The sequence below is a fragment of the Seriola aureovittata genome, chromosome 16, assembly GCF_021018895.1.
Source record: "Seriola aureovittata isolate HTS-2021-v1 ecotype China chromosome 16, ASM2101889v1, whole genome shotgun sequence".
Taxonomy (NCBI): Eukaryota; Metazoa; Chordata; class Actinopteri; order Carangiformes; family Carangidae; genus Seriola; species Seriola aureovittata.
Window position 1 is genome coordinate 5,984,358 of NC_079379.1, and position 25,393 is coordinate 6,009,750.

At 40.7% G+C, this 25,393-nt stretch overlaps 1 protein-coding gene across 5 annotated transcripts in view; it reads left to right on the top strand.

Moving 5' to 3' along the window:
- LOC130183481 (collagen alpha-1(XIV) chain-like) overlaps positions 1-11,462 on the top strand; it is a 166,195-nt gene extending 154,733 nt beyond the window's left edge. For 3 of the 5 annotated variants that reach the window (XM_056398934.1, XM_056398937.1, XM_056398939.1), the window contains 6 exons: positions 994-1,029; positions 3,753-3,819; positions 3,969-4,157; positions 4,551-4,628; positions 4,846-5,001; positions 9,269-11,462. In XM_056398934.1, coding sequence (XP_056254909.1) covers positions 994-1,029; positions 3,753-3,819; positions 3,969-4,157; positions 4,551-4,628; positions 4,846-5,001; positions 9,269-9,561 — 819 coding nt within the window. In that variant the 3' untranslated portion in view covers positions 9,562-11,462. Of the gene's footprint in view, positions 1-993; positions 1,030-3,752; positions 3,820-3,968; positions 4,158-4,550; positions 4,629-4,845; positions 5,002-7,463 lie in introns of all 5 variants that reach the window. The other 2 variants (XM_056398936.1, XM_056398938.1) reach the window with 2 other exon arrangements.
- The last annotated feature ends 13,931 nt before the right edge of the window (positions 11,463-25,393 follow it).

The following is a 25,393-nucleotide window of genomic DNA, read 5'->3' on the forward strand; positions in this document are numbered from 1 at the left end:
TCTGTGGGAGGTGATACAAACTGCTGACAAATTGCTTTGCACGGCCGTGATAAAATGTTGTCAAGCATGTAATTACAGATGCGTGGGTGGACTTCAAAGAACCTGCCTTAACTAATTATCACACTTTTGTCAATTGCAGATCTTAATGTGAACTTACTGGAGGAAAATGTACAGTGTAGTTAAGCTTTTGGGTAGCGACACTGTTTGCATAAGGTTTGTGTTTTTAATGGCTCAGCTGCAGTGTTAAAGGAAAGTTTGTCAAGGTACAAAAATCCCATTTAACTCCACTGAAGCCTGAGCTTAGCTTTGCTCTACATCAGTTTACATCAGGTTAAAGTGCTCTCAGCTGAGGGATGGTTTTACTTGCTCACATACACTGTGGCAATGATTCAAATTGCGCCCTGAAACTTATTTTGATGTGTTGTCAATGTTTGGTTTATTTTACTTCTAAAAAAAAAAAATCATCAAATGTCAAACAGCATGTACAAATCGTGTGTTGAAGCTTGATTCAGTCTGCTTATGAGACAATAAACTAACAACAATAAACCAACTGGATAATCAAAGAAAATCTGAAAGTTAGAAATTGTTGATCTTTCAAGCTAACGAGATTCAGGAGTTCAACATTCACAGCCACAGTTCTGTCATTACACAGACAATAAAATACAAAGTGGGACAAGAAAAAGCAGAAAGTTTTAGTCAGTCAGGATGTTTGAAAGGATTTTGGAGCTGTGGGGTCAGAGGTGAGGAGAGCAGCTTTCTGGCTGTGACAGTCGATCAGGTTAGTGTCTCAACTGGAGAGTCCTGTGTTTTGTTTTGTTTTGTTTTGTTTTGTTTTGTTTTGTTTTGTTTTGTTTTGTTTTGTTTTGTTTTGTTTTGTTTTTACCTGAGGAATGTACCATGGTCCATAAAATGTGAACTGCTTGTGTCTGCAGAGTTAAATCCTTCAAACCTTTGTTGTTTTTTCCTCTTTTCATGCCACCTTCTCTTTTGCAGGGTCCTTCTGGAGGCAAGGGGGAGAAAGGTGAACGGGTAAGTGGCTCTGTCCATCAGGAAACTTTCTTCATATGCAAAGAGTGACAAAATAATTTAGTTTTGTTTTTTTTTGTTTATTTTGCTCTTCATGCAAAGTAGCCAATTTCCTGAGCAGCATGTTTTGATGTTTTGAGAACAGAACATGAATAAAACAAAACCGAAATAATAAGAAATCATTTTTGACCCTTGGCTTCTCACAAAGACACCATTTGTTCTTTTTTAACTTAAGAAAAAAGAAATTAAGCAAACGGAGGAAAGAACATGCAGAATGGCTTGTGGTGGCACAAACTGAGGAAAAGGCGTCTGCTCAAGTTGAACATTTCTCAGTTCAACCAAAAAAATGAGCATTTATCTTGAGCTATTTGATTTCACATTAGACGAATAGTTAAGAGTTTGTGGTAGGTTTGGAAAGTATTTCATGAAAATTGTCACACACATGAAAGCACACATCCGTTACAACACACTCTGCTTCTTGTCTGTTTGTGGCCACTAAACACAAACTGCAAAAAATCCAAGCAGTCAGTTTAAAAAGTTATTTTATCTTGTATTTTGTGTTTTGTCTGAACGCAGTCACATCGTTGTTGTATTCTTTGCCATTTTTCTGATAAAAATCAAACTGTGGACACTACACACACCGCACATGTTTCAGCAGCCCTCATTCGTGAAGCTCATAGTTTTTGTTGAAGCTGTTGATTCCCACCTTTTAGTCATTTGTGAGACTGTAGTTCATACTGAGGCAGCAGGTAGTGTTGTTGTATTGGACTGCGTACAACTGCGAGTTTTTCATCAGCAGTATCCAGAGCAAAATCAGATAAAAGGCAAAAAAATAAAAATAAATTCTTCCTTTGTTGACCACAAAAACATCTTGTATCAAACTGAGCATCTCTGCTTCCTGTTTTTAGCTTCCTGCTAAATTTGGGTGTTTCCTCCACTCGAAGAGCAGCGTCTCTATCACTCAGGACAGTTGAGGCCCCTGCACCACATCACATGTACTTTGATACATCATTATGACAAATACACTTTTCAGTTTATGACCAGAATAATCTCCTGTGTCACTTTTACTGAAGTGCTGGTGTCAGATCACAGTTAACACTATTATCAAGAAAATCATCAAACATTCCTGAAATACTACTGTTGGTGCAAAATGTAGCAAAATTACACAACACCAGAATCACCTTGGATTTAATCAAAAAACACTGTAAACGAGAGCAGGTTGGTTGTTTTCAGGTCAGCGCCGCTGTGTCCGTGTCTCATGTTCTCATACATTTTCTGGTTTATTTTCAGCGTTAATAGTTGTGAAAGAACCGAAAAAAACAAGCCTGGACATTATTGATCACTTGCACTCATTATATTTATCAGCCCTCTGTCCTTCATAAATTAAAATTCATGAATTAAATTTTAGGAATATTTTTGGTTCTTTCACAGTCAGAGTTTAAGACGTGACCCATCTGTATATCAGACTCTGTAGAGTGAAAGCACTGTCGTGTTCATCAACAGTTAAAGGGCAGAACATCAGAACATAAGAGTGAAGGACTGTGGCACAGTTATATTGGACTCTTACAAGCCACGAGCACCTGCGCTCACCTGTGTGTGTCAGCTGTAAAGTATCATGTCAAGTGCAGCTCTGAGAATGTTATAACTTGGCACCCATAAACAAGACATGTGCCAGTGCTACTGTTAGCATAGTAAGTCTTGGCCAGAGTAGTAAGAGCTACTGGGTCTCTGGTCCTGCTGTGACTGCTCTGCCTCTCTTCAGCCAGTAGAAAGGCGCCCCCCTGTGGTCTGTCAAAATAAAACTGCTAATGAAGACGGGAGCACTGTGCTGTGTTCACAGTGCCCTCTGAAAACAGTGATAATCGGTTATAGAAATTGTTGGCGGTGTTGTTGACATCAGGATGTTTCTCTCTGTCTACTAAAATGTGCCACACAGAAATCAGTTTTTACTCAGTTGTTTGGTGTCAAACACTGACACAAACAGCTCAGCCTGAAGACGAACTTCACTGGCTTCTCGGCAAAAGCTTTGTCTGGCAAACTTTTAAGCCGTTCAGACGATGCTGCTGTTTGGACAGAAGGTTACATCGGTCCGTTAAGACGGTCAAAGTCCGACACCACCCTGAAAGTTTTATCACAGGCTCTCGTCTTTCTCAGCTTCACAACCACAGCAGATATTGAGAGAAAAAAATAAAGATTTCTAACTCCAGAACGAATAAAGTGGGATGAAAGTTGAAGGTTTTCCCTGGTTCTGTTGAAATTAAATCACTGGATGGTTTCAGTAAATGCTCATTTGACAACTGCAACTGTTTTTAAGGGAGAAATTGAACAGCAGTGGTTAGCCCAATGTCGCCTGTGAGAGCTGTCAACAGATTCGTGTGTTTGTATTTAAATACATCACACGCAGTTTAGTTTTAATGGAAATCTACAGACTTAAAACAACTAACTACACTTTGAGTCTGTGGCACATTCATGCAGGCAGAATGACAACACACTGAGTATTTTCAAATAGCAGCATGTGGACTAAAGAAAGCTGTGCTTCAGTGTGTGTCGTTGATTGACACTGTGGTCACAACATCTTGCCGTGTGGAGGAAGAATCACGGCTGGGAAAATGATGGATGTTGATGCAGCAGCTCACTTCGATCACAGCTGAACCACGACCAAGTCGACGTCTGAAAGTCTGCAGATGCTCAAAATATAAACAGTACTTTTGCTTGTGTGTCTTCAGGGTGACCTCCAGTCGACGGCTTCAGTTCAGGCCATCGCCAGGCAGGTCTGTGAGCAGCTGATCCAAAGTGAGTGACAACACGGACTCAGTGTTTTTCACTTTCATCCTCTTGGTTTTAGGGTTAGACACCCATGCGCTGTTGGTTTGTGACGCACCTCGTGTATAATTCATCCTGTTTGGCTCTAATGTCACTGTTGTTGTTGTTTCTGTTTTCAGGCCACATGGCGCGCTACAACTCCATCCTGAACCATGTACCAAGTCCACCAGTGTCCATCCGCACTGTGCCAGGACCCCCCGGAGAGCCGGGTCGACAGGGAAATCCAGGGCCCCAGGGAGAACAGGGACCCCCAGGAAGACCTGGCTTCCCGGGACAGAACGGACAGAACGGGCAACCTGGAGAAAGAGGTGAGGCCGTCAACAAGACCAAGAGAGGAGGTCAGAGGTCAGAGAACAGAGTTAATAGAATAAGTTCAGGAAGACAAACACGGACCTTCCTGCTTTTGGTGTTCAGGTGCTGTCACCCAGTCGCCACTACTAGCTGTCATAGCAAGTGGGATTATTAGACTGGGTGTTGTTTCTCTTGGGGTCCCAGCTGAGCAACAAGCACAAAGACGTAACAACAGATTGAAAGAACAGTAATTCAGACACAGACAGTGTGTAGTTATTCATACCCCGGGGGAAGAGATGTGTGGTGGTGTTCTGTATCTACTGACTGAAGTTTAAAGATTTGTTCTAGTTTGTACTGAACCTGTCAGAAATGACAACATGTTACTGTTTTAACCTCATGTGTGTTTCCAGGTCAAACAGGAGAGAAGGGTGAGAAGGGATCTCAAGGGGCCGGAGTCCAAGGCCCCAGAGGACCTCCAGGACCCCCTGGTAAACGAAACCATAGCAAGCTGTACAACACCATTCCACAGAAGCTTCCCAGTCTGGGCTTCCAGATCATATTTTACAGATTTATATAATATTAATAATAATAATGATAATAATAATAATAATAATGTGGTGAGGAAAGTGCTGGACATTAACTAGATACTAAACATTTCACTTATTCTTAGATTTGTAATTTTGTCGAATGAAATCTTCCTCCCAGGTGCTCAAGGACAGGGCAGACCCGGCAGCCACGGTCCATCAGGGCGACCCGGGAATCCTGGGTCCGCTGGTCGGCCGGGGGTCCCTGGACCCGTTGGCCCCGCAGGGCCTCCGGGATACTGTGACCCGAACTCCTGTGTGGGCTATAACGTCGGAGGTATGTAGGCTGCCTTGAATAGCTCTAGGCTGATGAATCTGACCAGAACTTTTAAGACTAAACTTTCATCAACTTGTTGGACGTAAACTTGTTTTGTATTAATAGCTTCTGACTGTGCACTTACTAGTAATGGACCACTGAAATATACTGACCTTTACCTCACAGTATAACTTGAATTAATCTCATACCAACCATATTATTAGACCACTACAGCCACAGACTGTTCTAAGAATAAGTAAGAAAGAAACACACTCAACCTTGTTCTTATAAAAGATCATTTAGTCTCAAATCGCCGTGTGTGTCATGTTAATAACAGAAATATCTTCAAACTCAGCAGCTTGTTTAGATATCTTGTGGACTCTGTAAACTGTATCACTGAGCATGAAAACATCTCAGTTGTTTTTTTGGACTGGAGGTCATCAATGTTTAATTCATTCTGAGTTAAACAGGCTGCATGTCACTGTAGTCGTCCGCCCCACACTCAGTGTATTTGAAGGTGACACGTCAAACACCTTGAAATACACAGTTGAGATACAGAACTCTGTCTCGGTAACACTGTTCACTGTGGTTGAAATTTTTCACAATTCCAAATATGGTGTGATACACTGGGCTTGTTTTGGATGGGACACGAGTGGTAAACATCCAAACAACAAGGCGTTATCAGTAAAACTTCCACTCTAAGGTGAAGTAGCTTGTTCAGTAATTTCGCCCTCAGTTTAAATTTCCTGACTTTCGCCACCTTAAAGGTTCACTGCACCCAAACATGTAAACTGATATTTTACTCTGACTTATCCAGTGTGAGTGGTGGGTGGGGTGGATGTAATTTGCCAAAGTGAGAGCATCTTCAGCTTCTTTCATGCCCTAAAGCAGAGGTTTTCAAACGTATTTTAGTGATTAAGTCTGAGTTAAACATCCCAAGTACCAATATCTCTGATGTCCATCACAAATATATGTCCAAAAATCCAGAAATCATAGAAAAAGATGAGTCCAGAACTTCCCTTGATGATCTTATTAAGGCTAAAAAAAACAGGGCTCATGTTAGCCCACAGCTAACTTACATCCCACAAATTATGGGAAATGTAGTTCCAGCAGTTCAAGCATGATTATCCCCCAAATGAAAAAAAGGCAAAGAATACTAATAGGTTTTACAAAACACACATTAACTTTTATCATGTCACACTATTAACTGTATCTTGGAGGGGGTGTTATCACAGAGCGGCTCCACATTGGAAATTTGGAAACCCCTGCTCTAGTTTGACATTTTGGGAAATGCATTTAAATGCTAAGACTATTGGTCACAGTAATGACAAGACTCCAGGAAGTTATTTCACGCAGCCAAGAAAGAGTCCGGCTCATTAAACCCCTATAAAATAAAATAAAAAAACTCTAACCAATGATATCGCTCTGCTAGGTACTACAACCCATTAGATGGGAGTGGTCAGCTTTGTTAGCTATATATATATAAATACTGTATCAAGACATGATTAACACAGCAACAGAGGATTAAAACATAATTTTATGTCACTGGGTCTTTAAATATTGTTTTCGGATCATTTGAGTTAAATTACACATACATCCATTGTGTTAGGGTAGACAGTCATCTCAAATAAGCCTGAAACTACACTCGACACTTTGCGCATACTGTCAGTGAGAAAAATATGTCTGCTGTGAAATGGGTGAACTGACCCTTTAAGCTTTGTCTTGCAGTAGCTGGTTGAAGCTGCATGGTCTGCTGCACGGATCAGTAAAACAGTAACCCCAGACTGAATTCTGCATCTGAACACATTTCAACTGAGACTTTTCTGTTAAATCTCTCAGTGTGGCTGCAGTCGTCCCCCTGGAAAGATGCCGCAATGAAGGGTTTTCTCATACAGATGCCACTAATTAAATACATCAGGAGCGCAACAAATTGCTTGCAAAATGCTACACAAAATTCACATAAAAATTGCAGATGATGAATCAGTGCTGTTGGCAGCTTCTCTGTCTGTTACATGTTAATTTGCTCTCCAGCGTCCATACGACTCAGATTGTCTTTTCCCAGCCTTTCACAGGAAGAGACACATGGGAAATTATATTTTAACAGCTTCACAGTCAGCACAGCAGGATTTATCACATGTATCCAGGAAGCTCGGAGTCAACAAAAACAACCATTAATTCTCACCACATATGGACATCGGCAAACACTAGAAATATAATTATTCAGTTAATTATAAAAGTGGTGTTTGTAAAGAAAGCCCTACATGAGTCATCTTCAACTTAAGTGCATGATTGTGTTAATATGTGATGTGTGTTGAGGTTAAAGGTCATGCAGCAGCCTAAACGGCGCTGTACAGCGCGCAGCCTGCAGGGGCGCCATGTGAGTAACTTCTGCATGTTGTAATCATTCCTCCGTCTTTGTGTGTGTGTGTGTGTCTCTCCATCTCTGTCTGTCCATCACAACTTCTCCTCTCAATGACCCTCAGCGCCGTATTTCAGTGAATACTGAGCTACGTTCACAAACACTCACAATAACAACAGGGACTATTAACTGTTTAAACCGCTGCGAAGGCTGCAAACACTGTAGGTGGTGTGACTGCATCAGCTGAGTAGCTTCAGCCGTGGCTCTCTCCTCACGACACATGAATATTATATTCTTGATTTTAATAATTAATAATATAATTAATATTATTATGCATACATAGAGCTGCACTGATTAGTCCATTACTTTATGAATTTATCTGCAGCTGTTTGAATCATTTTCAGCCTCTTAACTGCTTCTCTTTGTCATACATGTCAGTAAACTGAAGATCTTCAATCGTCAACGTCACTCTGAGCTGTGGGAAATTGTGACACAAAATTTCACTATTCTCCTTCTCTGGACAAAACAATCAATTGATGATTTGAGAGAATAATCTGCAGATGAATCAAGAATGAAAACAATTGTTCGATGCAGCTCTAAATAAACAGTTTTACCCCAAAAAGTATAAAGTTGGAGAGGAAACAGGATTGACAGAAATTTTGAAATAAGGTTATATGGAGGTGAAATTATATAATACGTATAAACAGATAAAAACAGATGACATTAAAAAAGCGCTGTCCTGCACTCAGCTACAGGAGCGATGCTCAGTTATTTCATATGAGAGAGAACATATATACATATATGCACCACTTTAAAGGATAAGTCTGGTGTTGTTCAGTATTTTTCTATCCGTCAAGAAATCCTACACAAATACTAAAGGTAGTTAGTGACAGACTTCTCTGTCCTGTCTGCGGCTCCGAGCCCATTGGTTCCTGATGAGCATGTAGATCACTAACACATCATTAATATATAGTTTCATGTTTTAAAAAGGCTCAGTAGTTTCCTACAAGCAGCAGATTAATCCACATTTTCAGATTTTCAGTGCTGTAGTGAGAATCTGAGACAGCAGGACCGTGTGTGTGTGTGTGTGTGTGTGTGTGTGTGTGTGTGTGTGGGATTGAGTCAGTATAAACTAGGCTTTGATACACACACAGTAACCTCTTAGTGGGAGACATTCAGTGTTGGTTTTGGTCTTTTCATGAGGTTTGTTGAGAGTAAGAAAAGTATGAAACATCACCAGATTCATCCTCGAATTGGTTGAACAGGACCGAGCCCTCACTGAGACGATCGTCCTCTCCCGGCTTCTTCCTCTAGATTACGATCCTGGTGCCTCTTCTTTAAACAACAGGCTTTACTGACTTCGTATAAACTCCTGTGAACAAAAAAATATCACCTTTGACTTCATAAAAGCTAGTTTGCACAACAATTTCGGATATAAATTTTGCACCTTAAGTAGAGAGATAACTTTACTTTGAAAGACACCACTTGAAAACATTAAATTGCTGAAATGTTGCCAGTTTGAATGTGAGTTAATGGATAATAAATCTAACACTTTCCTGGCAGAACGTAAAGAAATTTAGATCAAATTTCTCACATTAAGCTCAAATAATGTTGCTTATTCTAACTTTTAATTTACAACTGTTTGTCTTAAGCGTTCTTCTAATCTTTGGTAACCCGTGGTAACCAGCAGTAACCCGTGGTAACTGTTGGTAACCTTTGGTAACCCTTGTCCTCTGTATCTCTTGCTCCTTCCTTTTTATCCCGCCCCTTCTTCCTGTCTCGCTAACCTAAACAAAATCCATCAAACCAATTCAAAAAATTGCTTCCTGTGGTGGCGGGTCGGCCATCTTTGTTTTGGGATCTCACTGACCGTCTGCCTATCTGACTGGCGCACATGCGGGCTCGCTGTCTGGTTGGTTGGCATCGCAGAGGGTGAGGATGTCACTCACGGCGGTGCTGTCCCCGCAGTCCAACTGCCGTCGAACGTCTTCCAGAACTACGGCGAGGTTGAGGAGGACGACCCGTACCGCTACTACCAGCCCAACTACCCGGCCCCGCAGCCCGTGTCGCCCGACGACCCCGCGCTCGCCCTGGACGACATCGAGCTGAGGTCCCCCGGCATCCACCGCGCCTCACGGAGCGTGGAGGGGGAGGAGGAGAGAGTCGGGCCGAAGAGGAGACTAAAGAGAGGAGCGAAGACGCTGCCGGGACTAACTAACTGAAAGGAGGTGATTGGAGGAAGGAGGGCCGCTCGCTGTTTCTGATTGGACGGTTTGGAGCCGTTATGGACTAATCAACAAGTGCCTGATGTAGAGGATTTCTTATGGACATTGTAGAGGGGAGGGGGTGGGGGTATCAGGTTGGGACTATTTTAACTCATCTATGCTATTGAAAACAGTTTCATATTGTTTTGCTTTGTTTTTGTCTCAGTAGAGACAGTTGTTGAAAAATGGGTTGAGCTACAACTGGTTTATATTTCAGTTTGCTTTTTGTCCAAGCTCGTCTCTGTGTGTTACAGGTGAAGTGTTTCTGTCACACTCCAGTTTCTAACACATGTCGTCATCAAACTGAGTGGAGAACGGCAGCCAGTCCCGTCCTACTGTCTGTTATTGACTTGGTTGGTTTAAGTGCCTCAGAGTCGTCCGGAGGAAATTTTAAAAGTGATAATGAGCAGGTGTAATAATTCAGTGCAACACTAGAAACCTACGAGCATTTATCCTCAGAGACACGCTCACATTACAGCAAACTAACAAGCAGCACTTCATGTTTTATTTCAACCACTTAGCCAGCAGCTTCACATACGCAACGAGCAGGAAAACACAACCTGCACAAAACACAATAAATACTAATGTGATATACAACAACTACCATATTCAACCCCTCACAGTCCGAGGAAGCGACTGACAGATCTTCTGCCAGACCCAGCTGTTGCTTCACAACGGCCTCTGACACACAGCTACCTACAGTACAGCACAAACATGATCATGACACATGATCTTTTATCTCAGTAAACAAACAGATGATCCGACTGAAAAACACCCACTGATTTTTGACAGAGCAAAACAACAGAAAGCAAAGTGATTTCACCTGAACTCTGACTGAACAAGTTTCTGTTTATTTGTTTGAAAGGCTCCAGGTTCTAAAAAAACAAAACAAAACAAAAAAACAGATATTTATGTAAAGTTTTGCATGTTTTTTTTGTTTTTTTTAATTAACCGTGTGATTTATCATTTCTTTTAATCTCATAGATCCATAGACACATTTTACTGTCACATATAAAGATATTTTTTAGTTTTTCCCTCAGACATACGCAGTTATTGTTACAGTGTTAAGCTCATACTAATGTTGCTCTGGATTTGAAAAGGTTGATGAAAAGAAACAAGTTGTAAAGAGAAAGAAAAACAGCTTCATGTGAGAGAGTTGTTGTTTCTTTGTAAATGTGTTGTTGTTTTTGTCGTCAGGTGTCTGGATGTTGTCGTCACTGCAGAGGTTGTCAGACGGGCAGAAAGAAAATTGAGTTTGATAGTTTAGACTGACAGCTGTTTCCCGCTCTGTGTTTTTTCTTCTTTTGTTTTTGTTCCATCTTTGGATTGATCTGCCTCCGTTTGTAACATTTATCATTAAGATCATTTAATTTAAGCTGCCATCTGTTCCAGGACATGACTCTCTGGGTCTCAGTTACTCATTTTTCATCTTTCATGCATAAACTAGAAACTGATTTGAAAAACAGAATCACTGCGGCGCGCAGCTTCTGTTTGAAGTTGTCTTGTGTTTGATTGCATTCATGCATTCAATTTCTTACAGCTGGAGATCAGTTATATGAACGGAAGGCCAGGTATTTGGAAGAGGGTGTGCGTCATTTATTCACCCTCAAATGTATTTTCTTTTTCTAATTTGGCCAAAATTCAAGCTCATTTCAACTTCTCCAAATATCTCGTACCTTCTCAGTCCGGTTTCTGAGGCCTTCAGGTCTGTGAGGAGCTCAGAACAAAAACAGGCCTCAGTGTTTGAGATTTCCTTCTACACCTCTGACCAGGATGTTTAAAGAATAAAATCAAGGAAGTAATTTATTTTTTACTTGGTATTGATTTTCTCAGAACAATAAAACTGAAGTACAACTGTAGCTGTTGTCTCTGTGTGTGTGTGTGTGTGTGTGTGTGTGTGTGTGTGTGTGTGTGTGTGTGTGTGTGCGCGTGCGTGTGTGTGTGGGGACTGTTTGGTGAGTGTGTTGCTGTCCCTCAGCAGGTCATGTGACTGAACTGTGAGGTCTAATTAAAGTGAACAGTGAGGTGCACGCTGCAGGAAACTGAATAAAAACCAGCAGGTGAGCTCAACTTCACACCTCTGCCTTCAGCTCTCATTAAAAACCAAGAAATAAATGCAGCCGAATTTACACCAGACTGGACTGAAATATCAGCACTGAGCCAAGAAGCTGGATAAGAGGAATAATTTACCTAAAGTGATATTAGAATGTAAAAACCTTTTCACTATCTGCCTTACCGACATATTTAAGCACCCTATTATCTACCTGATTACATTACCTGCCCAATCCGATTCTATTACCTTCCCTCCCATTGCTTTCTATAATCCTACAGTAAGATGCCATGTTAAGCAAATATGAGCCATATAAACAAACTATATGTTTAGATGCACACACACATATATAAGTCCGTTTTCCTAAAAAAGATTCATATAACTATTGAGGTGTATGGAAACATTTTGTTTAAAGGTCCCATATTTTACACTTTTTCTATGTTTTATTTGAAGTGTTGATCCATAAGAAGATATATTTGTGGTTTTAAGGACCAAATACAAGCTCGGTGTTGTTTTACATCTCCTCTCTCAGGCTTCTCTCTGAAGCTCTTGCAACAACAGGTCGGTGAGCCAATCAGAGGAGAGGAGACACTGAGCCTCTTCTCTGATTGGCTGACTGTTTTCTGGGTGATCAAATAAAAATATAGCAGATTTCAGGTAAACACTCAGAGAAGCCAAATCCTGCAAGGTTGGATGGTGGGTTCAGGTGGGCGGGGCTGAGAGCGGTGACTGCTTTGTTGTGATGTCACAAAGTTACAGGACATCCTGGCGGCTTGTTTTAAGGCTCAGTTTCTGAATACAGGCTGTGAGCATTTCTCTGTAGACTGAGCACTTTGATACTTTCACAATATTAATATAGAAACTACCAGAAACGACAGCTACCTTTATACAATGTGGGACCTTTAAAAAATTTGTTTAAGGTTGTGGCAAACTTTGTCAAGTGATAAAATTGAACTGTACAAACCCTTCTCAGGTCAACAACGCTGCAGTCAGAGGGATAGTTTTTCAAAAAAGGCCTGTTTCATTAAATCTGAAAACTAAATAAAATCATGGTGACACTGAAAAATCTTTCTTCAAAATCTTCCTCAAAGACCTGCAGTTTGTCCCAAACATAAGAAATATGGTTGAACTCTTTTAGATGTAGTGATCGATGGTGACAGACACTATTTTGACAGAATCACATGTGTGTGATGCAGAAGTACTGAAGCTGCTTCCTCTGGTGAGAAGCCTGTTCAGAGTCCGATCATCATTTGTGAAATGAGACGAAACTGGAGGAGAAAAAAAAACAAACTTTAATGATTTATATACCTGTAACTTAAGTGTTTCGTGTGAATCAGGGAAATGGTCTGCTCTTATGTTGAGCTTCTCTAGTCTTATTGACCGCTCAAAGTGATTTATAATACATGCCACACTTTCAGAGACTCTAAAAGACGTCAGTCAATTTTTTAGAGAGAGAAAAAAGGGAAGGTCTCAGTGAGGAAGAGATAAATCGACAGCTGGTGGTTTCTCTGTGAAATACCACCGTCCTGTGGGTGTGTGTGTGTGTGTGTGTGTGTGTGTGTGTGTGTGTGTAGTCAGCAGGGTTAACTGTGCAAGACAAGACACACACACACACAGCAACGCACATTTCATGAAATGACTGAACCTCCAGCAGCTTCACATAAAAACTGCCACAGTTTGTAGCGTTTTGTGTAATAACTTCACTGCAGGGTCTCACAGGTCATGTAACTGTCCTCACATCCATCACACGACAACATATTGATTATTCATCTGTCAGCAGGTTCTGACAGAGGTTTAGCGTTTTCATGTGTTTTGACCATAGAAATCAGATAATACTGATTTTATCAGGATTTTCTTAAAAAGTTGTTGCTTCCTGCTTTAAAATTTAGAAAGTTTTTTGTCTGATGTTCATGAAATGTGAAGAAAACTTGGTGAAAAACACAATGAGTTGTTGATTATGTACCAGAGTCTGAAAGTGAGAAGAGCTTGCAGTGGTATAAATGGTATTTTTGAGTTTTCATGAACAGGTTTCCTCTTTTAACCTTTTGACCTTTAAGTAGTTTCACTTCGTTCGACCCACAAACAGTTGATGTCAATCGGCTTTCTCACAGGAAGCTGTGGTCTGAATAACCTCAGACAGCTTAAGTTGAAGTCTCATTTAAACGTCATTAATCATAATATTATTAATATAATGACAGTTATAAAGTGAGAGCAGGAGGAGGTGGAGCCTCTAAACTGAGACCAGATTTCTCATCAGTCTTTTTATAGAACAGTCTGTGACTGAAACGTTGCATCAGACTGTTAAAGCTAAAGCAGCCACTGAAAGTAGTTGTGCTGACGCACACACACACATACGCTGATTCGAGCAGGTCTGTGTGTGTGTGTGTATGTGTTTACAGGAAGTGGAGAAAGTGTCTCCTCTGCAGGTTAAGGGGCCTGTTGGGTGTAAAACTGAGCTGAAGTGTTTCATTCATTCATATTTACAGAAGTGGGACGTGGGCGGGGAAATCACCACAGAAACGAGCTGCGTCCGAGCTGCTGCTGGAGACACCACACCGTTTGAACCATGGCTGACCAGCGTCTCATTTCACTCATTAATCAGATGGGGGTTTTTTTTATCCAGATCTTCTTTTTACAGCTGGAACTGTGAGAGGAAGGAAGCTCTTCTATCTGCTCAGAGCAATTCACAACCAATAAATGATCAATAATTCATCCATCCACTGAGGACGCTGTTTAATCTGTTAAAGGAGGATTCCACAAAAGTTCCTGCACATAGATAGATAGATAGATAGATAGATAGATAGATAGATAGATAGATAGATAGATAGATAGATAGATAGATTTTTACTTTAGTATTTACATTTTATATTACTTTATACTTCCACTCCACTACATCTCATTTACACTTTTAAATGAGATCTCAATCTCAATGTGACTTCCTGATTAAATAACGAATACATAAAAGAAATAAAATAAATAAATAACAGCAGCTACAAGTAACATGCTGCTGATACACTGATGCTTCTGTATTAATCATCTGATGATGTCATAGATAATAATAAATAAGACGGTGCACCCAAAGTAGGACTTTTACTTTACTTCAACTACTTTTAATTGCTAATACTTCCACTACAGTAGGATTTTTCCAAAAGGACTTTTACTTGTAGTGGAGTAGTTTTACTTTTACTCACGCAAAGGATCTGAATACTTCTCCCACCACTGGTCGTAGAAGTAGTGCAAAATACAAATGTAATGTGATGTGCAGAAGAATGGAGCTGTCTGTCTATGAAGGCATGTGTGTAATAGATGGATAGTGAACAGTGTAAATGCCTGTGGTGCCCAGGGCTCAGTAGCGTCAGTCAGTTTGAGCTGTACAACCTGGAGGACCAAAGACTTCCTAAGACACAAACATACACACTGTTACCTACTTTTCATCTTTTCAACCACTCCCACAGACTAAACAAAGATGCTGTCTCAGGTCTTTTTCCCCTGGTCTTTTGTTCTTCCTCTTCCTCAAGGTCAAGGTAAAGATTTCCTTTTATTTTCTCTCCCTAAGAGAAATTTGTCTTCAAGACCAAACAAGCTGCTGTGTAAGAGGCAGTTTAGTGAGTTGACAGAAAAACACACCAAACATAAACTCTGGACAAACCGATGACTGTGTGTGTCTCATCTGGTTTGTGTTTAATTAATCTAGATTTTGTTTGGCTAAATATTCACCAGCTGACATGATAAATGCCTTAAAATGGCTCCTGTTTGTTCCTGTTCATGTCTTAAATAGGGTGTGTGTCAAAATGTGGTCTAAAGACCTTAATTATGGCCCCAGATCACCACACAGCTGACCTGGGACCAGGTGCGGAAACAAGGCATAACTGCAGGTGAACAGAGGACTAGTCAGCTGACTGTCCTGTGTCAGTGTTGATCATATGTTACTGACCCCTTCTGCATCAGTGATTAATCATGTTATAGAGTCTGCAGCTTTCTAACTTTAAAGGAGCACAGAGAGAACAGTGAGTAGTGCAGGGGCCCTGGGACCACGCAGTGTTTCCAGACCTGATCCTGGAGCAGTGTGTGTCATCAGAACCTACAAGCCACTAACTAACACGAGACATTAAGATGTGAACAGACACAGACGGCAGCTGCTCGTCTCCTCGTCTCTGTTCTGCTGCTGAATAGCTGCTGTTGTGGTGGTGTGTGTGGGGAGGGCAGTGGTGATAGCCTGTCATCATCATGAGAGCTCAGAGTGGTTAAACACAGTAATTACGGCTCTTTAGTTCTGATGAGGTTGATTATAATTAGCTCCAGAGTTTAAAGTAGGAACTCAAATGACAATATGGGGTGAAGATGTTTGTTGTCTTTGTTCGGTTTTGATGCGTTTTATTGGAATCACAGTTTCTACTGAGAACAAATTTCATGTCCACGTTCGTCTTTTTCCTCTCTCTCTTTTCCTCATGTCTCATCTCTCTCTCTCACTTTTCGCTTTATTTGATTGACAGCTGAAGAGATGGAAAATGGCTCATCAACCTCAACCTGCTCCTCTCTTCCTCTTTTAACATGTAGCTTCTACACTGACCTAATGCTGCCCTCATGTGGTGAACGGGATGTATGACCGAATGTGAAACTGAGCACCAGAACTTTATTTCAGACACAAACACAAACAAACATTTCACAGCATTTCTTCATTTTTTGTTATATTGACATATTGTCTTTCTCGTGTCTCTATATGAAGCTATATCTTTTACATCCCTTTAATATGATTCAATCAAATACATTAGTATATGATGGATACAGTTGGGAGCTTCTATGTCAGTGTGATTATTAAATTTATTTAGAGTCGAGAACTTAAAGTTTCTCTGAACGGGTCCGACATGAACACAAATTTTTTTTGCCAGAGTTTGAACAGTTTTTATATTGTTCTTCTTTTTCTCTCTGGTTTGAAGTTTGTCAATTAAAATATATCTAATATAAATAATAAATATGGATGTTTTCGCCCAACAAACTTCATTGTCATATGTGTCTGTGTTTCTCTGTTTCTCTGTTTTAGTACCTCTGCAGTATTAATATAGAACCTAGACCTGCTTTATAATCAAACAACACATAGACATCTACCTTTATACAATATGGACCTTTAACTAACTTCGTATATTTAAATATTTTTAAATGGCAACAGCTAAAGGTCAAGGTAGAACAGATATGAACTTCTCAGTAAACGGGGAATTAAATGGTTTCTTCAGTTCAAGTGTGAAAAACAAAACAGATGCAAAAGACTGTGACTGTAAAATAAACACTCAGTATCTCAGTTCATATAATACCTGAAATATTTATTATTTGCTTCAATAACCTTTCAGTAAGAAATAAAAACAGTCAGATTTAACATCCTGTCTGAACGTCTACATCCACGACAAATGAGCAAACTCCATCTGCTGAGGAAGACTGTTTGATACGACTGAAAGGTCCAGAACATCTACTAAATGGACTTTGTGGTGAGATTGTTTTTTCCAACTTATGTTTCAAAGATGAAGAATGAACTTTTGATTTCAAACTCAACAACTGAGTCTCCAAATGAAGACCACGTTTCCCATCAGCCCCGTTTGCTTCTTGTTGGTGTTTTGTTTCCTTTGACTTTTTGTTCTTTTTTTTTTTTAAAAAGTCTGAGCAATTAAAACTGTGATTGCTGTAGGTTTAAGTATCATGAAACAGAGATACCCAAGTTGTTAATTGAGAATAAAAAATAATGATAAAACAAAGTTTATGCTGTATGTTAATGTCTGAGTGAAAAAGAAAGGTGTCACTTGTGGCAGACCACAGGTGAAAATCATCAGGAAACCGCCATCGTACATTGTGAAAGTTGCTGCTCCCTCAGCAAAACACCACACAGAGTGTTTCCTGTACATTTATAGAGCAAGAATCAACACAATGACTGTGGCTCCTGAATCAGATGCCATGTGTGGTATTTATAACTGCAGAGAAACAATCTCTAATCTGACACATGCGGTTCACATTTGGATACAAATCTGCCAAAGCAAATTACAATAGATCAGGTTTCACCGTGAAATTAAATCCATGTGACTGAAGCTCCAGTACATCACAGAGAGTCTGTGAACCCAGAGAAAGAGCCGAGTGGTATCTGTCTGACAGACCGAATATCATAAGAGTCTTAAATATCATAAATATGTCATGTGAGCTGCAGGTTTGAAACGTTTGAAGGAGCACAAGTTTCTTTAGCATCCACATGTTCTTTATATCTATTAAATGATGGAAACATCACAGAGATGGAAGAAAAAATGTTCGTCTTTGTCTCAGATCAATGAAGGAAAAAGAAGAGCCAGCTGTGTGTGTGTGTGTGTGTGTGTGTGTGTGTGTGTGTGTGTGTGCGTGTGTGCATGCGTGCATTCGTTTGTGCGTGCGTGCGTGCGTGCATGCGTGCATGCTGTGTGTGTGTGTGTGTGTGTGTGTGTGTGTGTGTGTGTGAGCTAAAAAATGCCAGAAAACTGGGCCTGCAGATGAAGATCATGAGATGTGACTGAAAGGCTCCAGAGCAGTGAACCTGTGTATGTAAATATCTGTGGAGCATCAGAAGTGACAAATAACACGGTACCCTCCCTGTCAATAGAATCCACATTGGAAGCTGAAACACATCGACTCCGACCTTCAGCCACCTCCATCATCAGATCAGATCACCTGTCACCTGCACAGAGAGACTGAACGGATAAACTGTGACTGACGCAGACATTTAAAGTGTTCAAAAAGGCTGCATGAGGATTACACCGTGGAGGAATCATAAACAAGAGTCCAAAGAGAGTCTTTCAGGACCAGATTGTGACACAGAAAAAATGACATATATGGATTAAAAATGTGTTGGTGGGTGTCTCCCTCCCTCCTAAAACACTGGTGACATAAAAAAGGGATCAAAATTGATGCAGCAGAACCAGAAACATCATCTTTGGTGATGTGATCCTAACCCAGCAGTTTCCCTTTAAACACACAGTGCGTAACTTCTGCCTCTTTGGGTCTCTCATTCAAAACAATAACAAAAGACAGTGTTGGATGACATCGTGAAGTAGCGTGGCATCTTGGGAGTTGTTGTTTTCACCAGCATTGCTGTAAGTTTCTCCCAGTGTGGATACATTCAATGTCAGTCGTTCAGCAGCAGAATTATCCACAGAGTTCTCCTCCTCTACATAACAGATGGCCCAGGGGATTAAAACCAGTAAAAACACTGAATAAAGCAGTTTCACTTCAGAAATCAGTGATTGACCGATGCTCTTTGGTGGACACAGGACCGTCTGATGATTAAAATCCTTCATCTGGTTAAAATACATAGCTGAAAACAACCAAGGTGTAAAAAGTGTATCTTAAAAATGTTAAACGGACTGTAACCATGATTAAGATCATGGATTTCTCTGGTTTGAGAATCGCTGGAATCATCTGGGATAATGTAAGAACACAACTCAACAACACATGTAGGTCTAGTTGTTTTTAGACATTTTAATGTGGAAAAATTTCATATTATAAGTTTAAGGCAGGAGCATGATTTGATTTGATTCTACATATTCCTTCGGTCTCTGTAAACCGACCTCTCCCTCCCCTCACCTCTGTGAACTGAAGCTGTACTGTAGCTTTATAAACACTCATCTGTGCGTAAATGAGCCCAAAGGTTTGAGTTGGGTGTTATTATGCAGAGCAGGTGAAGCAGCTCAGCGTCTCCTCTGAATCTGAATAAACACAAAACCACAGAAACAGACGAGGCAGCCGAGCAGAAAACCCCTGCCTCTCTCTCTCTCTCTCTCTCTCTCTCTTTCTCTCTGCATCGACGGCTCACAAGAAGGGTCGTGTGTAAGCAAGTCAGGACAATCAACCTCACAAAATCTGATAAACTCCTGCACGCTCACACACACACACACACACGCTCACACACACACACACACACACACACACACACAAACACACACAGACACACTGAATTAATACTGATACCGTGCTGAGTCGCTGATGTTCGTAATTATCGACACTCACTGCAGCAGAGGATGGTCCCGTGTGCGTGTGTGTGTGTGTGTGTGTGTGTGTGTGTGTATTAATAATTAATCCTCAGTTCATTTGTATGTAAATGTGTCCAGACAGCGCGCAGCTCTTGTCCTCCTCCTCGTGATGAATAAAGCATCAAGGAAGGCCGCGCAGCACCAGAGTGAGGCAGGTGACTTACTAATGAGCACCACAGAAGAAAAAGAGGCAAGTGGGTGACTCAACTAAAACCTGCAGGAGAAGAAGAAGAAGGCTTATTAAGTGCTGTAGAGGAAGGAGAGCCAAAAGCTGGGTTTAACTTCTGTGGCAGATTTTACCTGTTGATTGTTGGTGCACCACTGTGCCACAAAATGGAAATGTTGTATGTTTCCAGGCTGTAATTATGGCTTTAATTACGGTGCAAACCTCAGGTAACGTTCTTTCATTCTCTTTGTGATATAGAGCGACGATTGGACGGTTTGCATTCCTCCATTCCACACTGGCAGTTAACTGATCCGGTCCCAGGGCAAATTTAATCATTGTCACATGGTTGAAGCCTCATGTTGGCTTCAGCTGCTTTGCAACGCGTCTTTGAAATGAACAATGGACCATCTCTTCCTTTTGAAAAAAACAGAACCTTTACTTTAAGTAACTACATTTGCACTGGAAGCTGGTTAACAGAGGTGGTAAACTCTGCTGCTGTTTTAATATTGTCCATCCGTCCATCCATCCATCCATCCATTAGCTGTACCGCTTATCCTTTGAGGGTCGCAGGGGAACTGGAGCCAATCCAGACTGTCCTCCTGTAAACTATGGGTCATGACTAATGGGCTGAGTCTGTTTCCTTTGAAAATTTGTATAAAAAGCAGGTGGATTGAAACTCACCTGTCAATCAATTAATGACATCACATGAGCTGAAGCAGATCCTAATGCATCTCGCCTTCTACTAAGGTTTGTGACTGGAAGATAAAGCAGTTTTCTCACATCTATGATCTTTGTTGTGTGATATAACACCTTTAATCTTTCTCCCTGAAAGTTACTGTTGTATTTAACTAAGAGTAGAGAGTCTGCGTGGAGGCTTGAATCCAATAGGAACTTGCCACAGCACACATGAATTCACTGTATGTTCTCCTCAGCTTTCTGTATGCAGAGCAACAGTTCTCCTAAACTACTGCCATGTATAAGCCGGTGATGACACATCCTTCTTACAGAGTGCAGGTGACTTTGAACGCCTCCGTCTGGAGAGGTTGTGAAGGTTGTTCGCTGTTTTGTAAAACAGAGACTCTCTGCTGTTTTGGCTCTGATCCCTCTGAAAAGGTTTTGACTTTCTGGCCGAGACACAAAGTCAGCAAAGCTGATGTGAACAGTGCAGTGCTGCCACAGGGGCCCAGAGGCAGCGCTCACAACCTCCATGTATATGTATGACACCTGGAGCATGCTGCAGCAGATAGATACTAAAAAGTCAGAGCTGCAGCTGATTTTGGACGTCTCTGTTATGGTGGAAATCATGACAAAAAGACAGTAATATGACTTAGACTACCCTGATCTCCAAACATGTTACTGAAAAATATGTGTTGACAGTGGCCTCTGGTGTCTGCTGAATACAATATTAGATGAGAAACTATCACGTGGAATACCATGAAATTTTGTACAGACCTTCATGGTCCCCAGAGGATGAATCCTACTGATTTTGGTGATCCACCAGCAGGTGGAGTCTTTTGTCACATTCTGGAGTCACATTTTAAAGGTCCATGTTGTATACTTCTTACTTCTCCTGTGTTTCATTTAAAGTGTTGATCCATAAGAAGATATATTTGTGGTTTTAAGAACCAAAACCATCTTAATATAGTTTTACATCTCCTCTCTCAGGCTTCTCTGGTTGGTGAGCCAATCAGAAGAGAGGAGGCTCTGAGCCTGTCTTCTGATTGGCTGACTGGTTTCTGAGTGATCCAATAAAAATTTAGCAGATTTCAGGTAAAAACACTCAGAGAAACCAAATCCTGCAAGGTTTGGGTGGTGTGTCTAAGTGGACGGGGCCTTGGGTATGGCTGAGGGAGATGACTGCTTTGTTGTGACATCACAAAGTTAAAGTCCTGACTGCTCATTTTAAGGCTCTGAATACAGGATGTGTGCATTTCTCTGTGGACTGAGCGCTTTGATACTTTCACAGTATCAATATAGAACCTAGACCTGCTTTATAATCAAAGAAGACAATCTACCGTTGTACAATATGGGACCTTTAAACCAGGGAGTCTGCAGTTTAGGCTGAATGTAAAGCCTGAATGCAGCTGAGGCTGACAAAGTCCAGCTTAGAGAAACCTCAGCAGTCTGATTATGTAGAGCTGAGCCTGAATCTAAGATGTCTCATCCACCTTACAGAAGACAAACCCTCTAGATTTGATTAACATGACTCTTCCTAAGGTTCCACCCTCAGGACAAACGTAATTTTTTTACCCCTACACATTTAGGGTAGGTGTTGAGATGATGAAAAAATTGTAAGCAAGAATGTAAACCAAACCAGTTTACAAACCAGTATCCTGTGAACCCGTCTTAAGGCAGACGTGTTTATATCTTCTTCGATCTGTTCCGAATTTGGACGATCCATCAGCACTGAGATTCTTTTTTTTTTAAAAAAAAAAGGTGCATGAAAGAAAAATTCAGACCCTGCATGTTTTTCTCACCTCCGCTCACAGCCACTGTGTAAAGTGGACGTAATGGTCTGATCATTGATTTTGAAAAGTTGCAAGAATTGTCTAGTTCTGAAAATGGAGATGGGTGAGGGGAAGGGGGTTAAAATGATGTTCGTCAACAAGCACTTTATTTGAAGCATTCAGAGACGTTTAGTGTCAGACTATCACACTCCATGTAGAAACAGGCCAGAGTTCACTCAGTGTTTTCAGCGACTGAGCAGTGTTTGGTCCAAAACTGAGATCAGACCACAGAGAAAATGCTGCTGAGTCACTGCCATTGATCAAGAACTGCATCAACTGCCTATCAATGTATCTGGATCTGTAAGTATCTGTTTGTGCTATAAACCTACAAACTGTCCTGTTGGTCTTTATCAAAGGACAGAGTTGCAACATCCAAACACTCACTGACTCTGTTTAATTCATAATGGTGACAAAGTGCTTTATGTCTTTTTAAAGGCATTCACCCTGTTTGGTCACACCACAAATATTTCCCCATGCGTTTTAATTTGTGTTGATTTGTTACAATTTTATTGTGTCTTTTTGTCACAAGCTCTCTATTTAATCCATATCGTTTTTATGGTTCAATAAACAGTTGATCAATCTGAATTGTAACCAAACTATTTGTATGTAATCCACAGCCAATTTGTCAAAATCTCCCTGCACGATTACAGCTGCAACCTCTCAAATATTTCTGATTCTCAAACCTAAAACCAGTAGTAAAAGCCACCCGCAGCCCCTTGGCACAGTGTACTGAACTGTGACACCAAATAATGACTTTTATTTTTCCTTTTCAGGCGGCTTCGTTTGATTAATTGCGGGAAAGAGGCCAGCAGCTGCAAATGCTCCTGTCATTAAACACAAAAAGGAAAACTCACAGCCTCAGAAAAACCACACAACTGCAGACCGTTGTGTGGTTTTTACTTTTCCATGTGCAATTTGAAAGTTGACATCTGTTGTATTTTGACTTTTATGACCGCTGTGTGATTGAAAACCTGCTAAAAGCCTCCTTTGTATTTCTGATATCCCTTTTTATTATGTCTCTTTTTACAGATACATGATTTTTTTTTGTCAGACCACAATAGTATGCAAATTCCCTCCCAGGGCGTGTCACACATTTTCCTGTTTTGTCACTGACTGCAAAATGGCCACCTGGTTAATGAGTGAATGTGAATAAAAACAAAAAGAGGTGATTCCTGTGGTTGGATTCGGCTGAGTTTTTGTTTTCCCTTCTGGTTTTTGAAGTTCGAGGCCAATGTCTTTTTCTCAGTTCATTGTGTGAGTGGTGACCATTTCAAAAAGGTATGAGACGTGGAAGGATTAGTGGACATAAGCCCAAACCCAGCAGGCACCAGACGTCAGTATAACGTCCGACAGATGTTGCTTGGGAATGAAAATCAGATTGATGTCAAATTCCTACATTGCCTAATTGACATAGTGACGTTTAGCAGACATTGGATTTTGCCCAACATAAAGATGGATTTGACATGAGACGTTTGGAAGAAGAGGAAGGATTTTGGTTACTTAGCAACACAATTTAAAACCAACAAAATATCACTATCAGCCGTCGTCAGTTATTCTACGTCAAGTTAATGTTGGCATTTGACGTTGTCCTGAATTCAAATATTAAAGTCTAACAACGTTGCTGGCCAGCTGTCTGTCAGCAGGGAGGGGCCCTGGGGCCCCTCGGTCAGAGCCTCTGCTTGGAGTGGCTGGTAACATTTCTTGGTGGGAAAAAGCATGCAACTACAAGGAGACACAAAACAACCACAAAGAGACACAAAATGACCACAGAGAAACAAAAACAACCACAAAGAGATGCAAGAAAATAACAAAGAGATGCAGAATAACCACAAGGAGATGCAAAACAGACACAGTGAGATGCAAAATGACCACAAATGATGCAACTGTGTCTCTTTGCAGTCTTTGAGTCTGGGTGTCTTGTTTCCATGAAGGAGGTTTGGAGGAGCATTTAAATATTTGTGCCCATAAAAACGTTTTTAAAAAAAAAAAAAAAAAGACCTTGGATTATCATTAACTAATGAGAAGTCCACTTCAGTAGCAAGAACCTTTTGTCAGGGCAGGAGACAAACTTTTCTTTTCACTGTCTTGGTTTTTTGGCAGGGCTGTTGTTGCCTCAAAAGCTTTTTATCTGCAGAAATTTGTGACACTGACGGCTCTTGATTACTATTTTAAAGACTATTTTAAGCCTTGAGTGGTTCAGTTTTTAACTTTTGTTGCTAAGCAATGTTGGCCAAAACTCTGCTTATTGGCTAGAGCTGGCACTTTTGCCTGGCAACATTACCTGATTGTGTATTCTGGAGACACTGGCAAGAGCTTCCAGTTGCAGAAAACTCTTCTGCAAAGATGGCTCGGGCTGTGGCGTCAATCTTATTTCAAAGGCCCTGTATTATTTTCACCGGCTTGTCCCTAAATGCATCACGTCTGAGCATAAAGAGAGTGTGCTTTGTGATAGTTATAAAATAAGCAGTTTACTTAATAAGCAGTTTCTTCAGTGAATTTGACTTTGAATAAACTCCTTACTGGCAGCTAGTTGCAGACGTCTAGTTCAGGGGATGAAAACCTGCTGCTGCAGAGGGAGGGTCAATTAAGAAATTGGCCAATATACAGGATTTTAACAGTTGTGTGGGGGGAAAGAGGCCAGCTCATGACATGTCATGATGTGATGCATTTGCTGGAGATGCCCATAATCGGAAAACACCTGGAAAGTTGCCTGGTTAAATGCTCAAAGTTAAATTTGTTCATCTATAAAAAAAACATGGAAATGAATGTGTTCGCAAATGAACCGATCCTGAATATCAAAACATAGGAAACAAATAAAATGAAACCACAGATACTCTTTTTCTTTACTGAGGAGAGAAGCTGCCTTTCATCCTGGAAATATATGGCTTAAGTCTTAACATGAGCCTGGTGCATTGCACTTAATCAAATCAATCAAACTTTATTTTGTATAGCAGCTTTCATACAGATTAGTGAAATCCAAAACGCTTTACAGATGACTGACAGTCACATATTAAGACAGTACAAATATAAA